The sequence below is a fragment of the Nicotiana sylvestris genome, chromosome 3 (assembly GCF_000393655.2).
Source record: "Nicotiana sylvestris chromosome 3, ASM39365v2, whole genome shotgun sequence".
NCBI lineage: Eukaryota > Viridiplantae > Streptophyta > Magnoliopsida > Solanales > Solanaceae > Nicotiana > Nicotiana sylvestris.
The window spans coordinates 166,458,439-166,462,584 of NC_091059.1; the positions used below are offsets into that span (position 1 = coordinate 166,458,439).

The following is a 4,146-nucleotide window of genomic DNA, read 5'->3' on the forward strand; positions in this document are numbered from 1 at the left end:
CGAGCAACATACTATTTGAGTAACCTTTTCACACCTATTCCCTGTGGGATTCGACCCCAACCTTGTTGGGTTATTATATTTGACACCAACTGCCTTACACTATTTATTAAAGTGTAATTTGAGCGTATCAAATTTTGGCGCCGTTGTCGGGGAATACGATTTTGAAATTACTAATTAGTATGTACTTTACTTTACGTCTTATTCTATTACATCACACTTTGCTTGTTTTGCTTGGTGTTGATAGGAAAACATGTCTGAATATGGTGAAGACTTAGAGGTAGAAATGGAAGAAAATCCTTTTGCGGACATCGAGGAGTACATTGCGGATACAAATGCTATTGCACCTCCGCCGTTGGCGCTGCAACTTTCAAGGTAGAACATGGTTTAATCCTTTTGCTCAAAGCGGAGGGATTTTTCAGGAATTCCACTGATGATGATCCGAAACAACATCGTAGAAACTTCTTGGGTGTGTGTGCAATGCATAAGCAGAACAACGTCTCTGATGATTCCCTAAGGTTGAGATGCTTCAAGTACCCTCTAGCTGGGGACGCAAGGAAATGGCTTCAAAATCTGCCCCCAAACTGCATTCATTCTTGGACCGAACTTGTCCGAGCCTTCTTGTCTAAATGGTTCCCGCAAAGTAAGAAGTCTGAGCTCGGGGATAAAATCTTCTTTTTCAAGCAAGTACCAGGAGAACATCTACATGAGGTATGGGATCATTTCAAATTATATTTGGTGAGGTCTCCCAACCATGGCTTTTCGGATTCTATCTTGTTGGAAAAATTCTATATGGGCTTGGATCCTATGAACCAGTCTATAGCCAAGAATGCAGCTGACGGATCTTTCATGGACAAATCATTTGCAAGGGTGACACAAATACTTGACAAAATGGCAAAGCATAATCAAGCATGGCATTTCGAGGACACCACAGGTGGAATTACATATGGTTCTCCTTCCTTGAGCAACACGATCAAGGAAAATCAAGAGAGAGATCAGGTGATTGTAGGGCTTGCTACAAAATGTCAATGTGTTGACAAAGATGTTCACCAAAAGCCAAACGAAGAAGGTAAATGTGGTTTAGTATGTGCAACCCGTATCAAATGAGGATTTTGAGGAAGCAAATTATGTCAACAACTCTCAAGGAGGCTATCAAAGGCAACAATACCAAGGTCAAGGACAACCAAATCAATGGAGGCCAATCCCTCAAGGGCAAGGCCACCAACAATGGCGAAATGATCAAGGTGGCTCAACCCAAGGAAATTGGAACAACAACAACTTCTCAAACCGGAGTTCAAACCCTTATGTTCCCCCAAAGGGTCAATATTCAAATCAAGGTTCTTCTAGTGAGTCTAAGTTGGAAAGTATGCTTGAACGAATATTTCAAAATCAAGAAAAGTCTGACACTTCTATGAGAAACATGACCGAGCTTGTTGGCTCTCATACCGCATCCATTCAAAAATTGGAGATGCAAATGAGAGACCTCTCTAGGGAACAAAATCCAAAGCAAAAGGGAACACTCCCTAGTGACACAATTGTGAACCCAAAGGGTGGTGGGAGTGGCCCAACTTCTCATGTCATGGCAATTACTAATACGAGTGGGAAGGTAATACAAGGAGAGGGTGAACAAGTGGTTGAAGTAGAAGAGTTCAAGAAAGGGGTTTAGGTTGAAGAGCCAAGTGTTGTCGAAATTGAGATAATTCCAGAAGATGTGCAAGAAGAGAAGAGAACCGGGAAGAGGTAAAGGAAAAGGTAAAAGAGACACCAAAAACTCTTCCACCTATTCCTAGACCTCCTCCTCCGTTCCCTCAAATACTCGCCAAGAAGGTTGATGATAGCAAACTCGAGAAGTTCTACGACATTCTCAAACAATTATCAGTGAATATTCTATTTGTGGAAGCATTTCAAGAGATGCCGGGTTTTACTAAGTATTTGAAAGATTTGATCACTAAGAAGAGGACCACTAAGAATGAGGTGGTGAACATGACTCATCGGGTTAGTTCCATTATTGCCACAACCACAGTTCAAAAGAAAGAAGACCGGAGAGCCTTTACTATTCCATGTACTATCGGGGCGCATGATTTTGCTAGAGCTCTTTGTGATAATGGGGCTAGCATTAACTTAATGTCGCTTTCCATTTACAAGATAGCAAGATTAGGGATTCCAAGGCCAACAATTATGAGATTTCAAATGGCCAATCGTTCCATCAAGAGACCGGTAGGAATTGTTGATGACGTGATTGTAAAAGTGGGAGAGTTTCATTTACCCTCCGATTTTGTAATCCTTGATTGTGCGGTTGACAAAGAGATCCCTATCATATTGGGGAGATCATTCCTAGCCATGGGAAGAGCACTCATGGATTCAGAACAGAATGAAATCAAATTCTGTGTGAATGATGAAGAGGTCACATTCCAAGCAAGCAAGGGTATGAAACTACCACATGAGTATGAAAGAAGTTTGGTGATTGATGTTGTTGATGAGGTGGAAGATGCGGTCGAAATGAAAATGGAAGAACAATGCCTCGGTGAGGCGTTGGCAGCTATTTTGGTGAACTTTGATGGTGAAGATATGGAGGGGTACATGGAGTCGGTCAATGCATTGGAGGGGCTTAGGTCCTACGATTATGCTCTGGCAAAGCTCTCTCTCGACTTGGAGAATAGAGCCACACCTCCCAAAAATCCATATGTTATTGATCCACCACAACTAGAGCTCAAACCACTTCCACCGCACTTGAGGTATAAATTTCTTGGCTCAAATAATACTTTACCGGTAATAGTTTCTTCTTTGTTGAATGATGTGCAGGTAGAACGATTGTTGGAAGTCTTTAAGGTGCATAGGCAAGCCATTGGATGGACAATTGCGGACATCCATGGGATTCCCGCGTTAATTTGCGAGCACAGAATCCAATTGGAAAGTGAAACAAAACCAAGGGTGGAATATCAATGACGGTTGAACCTGTCAATGCAAGAGGCAGTAAAGAAAGAAATCATCAAATGGTTGGGTACCGGGGTAGTCTACCCCATTGCCGATAGTTCTTGGGTGACCCGGTGCAATGTGTGCCGAAAAGGGAGGCATGACCGTAATTGAAAATGAGAAAAACGAGTTCATCCCAACAAGAACTGTGATCGGTTGGAGGGCGTGTATGGATTATTGGAAGCTCAACAGTGCCACATGCAAGGACCATTGCCCTATGCCTTTTATTGATCAAATGCTTGATCGGCTAGCAAGAAGGTCATTTTATTGTTTCCTTGATGGATATTCCGGCTACAACCAAATCAACATAGCATTGGAGGATCAAGAGAAGACAACATTCACTTGACCCTATGGAACGTTTGCTTTTAGCCGGATGCCATTTGGTTTATGCAACGCTCCAGCGACTTTTCAAAGATGCATGATGTCCATTTTCTCCGACATGGAAAAGGATTTTCTAGAAGTCTTCATGGACGACTTCTCAGTGGTAGGTGATTCTTTTGAGCATTGACTTAACAATCTTAGACAAGTGCTTAAGAGATGTGAAGAGACCAACCTTGTGCTCGATTGGGAGAAATGTCACTTCATAATGGATGAAGGCATCGTGTTGGGGCATAAAATTTCAAAGCATGGCAGAGATGTTGACCGGGCAAAGATAGAGATTATTTCTAAGCTTCCTCCACCTACTTCCATTAAGGGTGTTCGAAGTTTCTTAGGGCATGCCGGGTTCTATAGGCGCTTCATCAAGGACTTTTCCAAGATTGCAACTCCTATGTGCAAACTGCTTGAGAAGGATGCCAAATTTGTGTTTGATGAGAAATGCCTCCAAGGCTTTGAGGAGTTGAAGCAAAGGCTCACCACGATACCTATTATTGTCACACCCGATTGGTCTCTTCCTTTAGAGCTCATGGGTGATGCCAATGGTGTAGCTATTGGGGCAATGCTTGGCCAACGTCACAACAAAGTTCTTTACCCGGCCTACTATGCAAGCAAAACACTCTATGGGGCGTAAATGAATTACACGGTAACTTAGCAAGAACTTCTTGCCATTGTCTATGCCTTTGAGAAGTTCCAGGCTTATTTGTTGGGATCCAAGGTGATAGTGTACACAGATCATGCGGCTCTTTGCTATCTCATAGCAAAGAAGGATGCAAAGCCTCGTCTGATTCGATGGGTCTT

General features: G+C 42.6%; 1 protein-coding gene across 1 annotated transcript; it reads left to right on the plus strand.

Annotated features, from left to right (window-relative positions):
- The first annotated feature begins 250 nt into the window (after nt 1–250).
- LOC138888307 (uncharacterized) lies at nt 251–2,943 on the plus strand. Its single transcript, XM_070170154.1, has 5 exons — nt 251–372; nt 420–708; nt 814–996; nt 1,082–1,644; nt 1,704–2,943. The coding sequence occupies exons 1-5, from the start codon at nt 251–253 to the stop codon at nt 2,941–2,943; spliced, it is 2,397 nt and encodes a 798-aa protein (XP_070026255.1).
- The last annotated feature ends 1,203 nt before the right edge of the window (nt 2,944–4,146 follow it).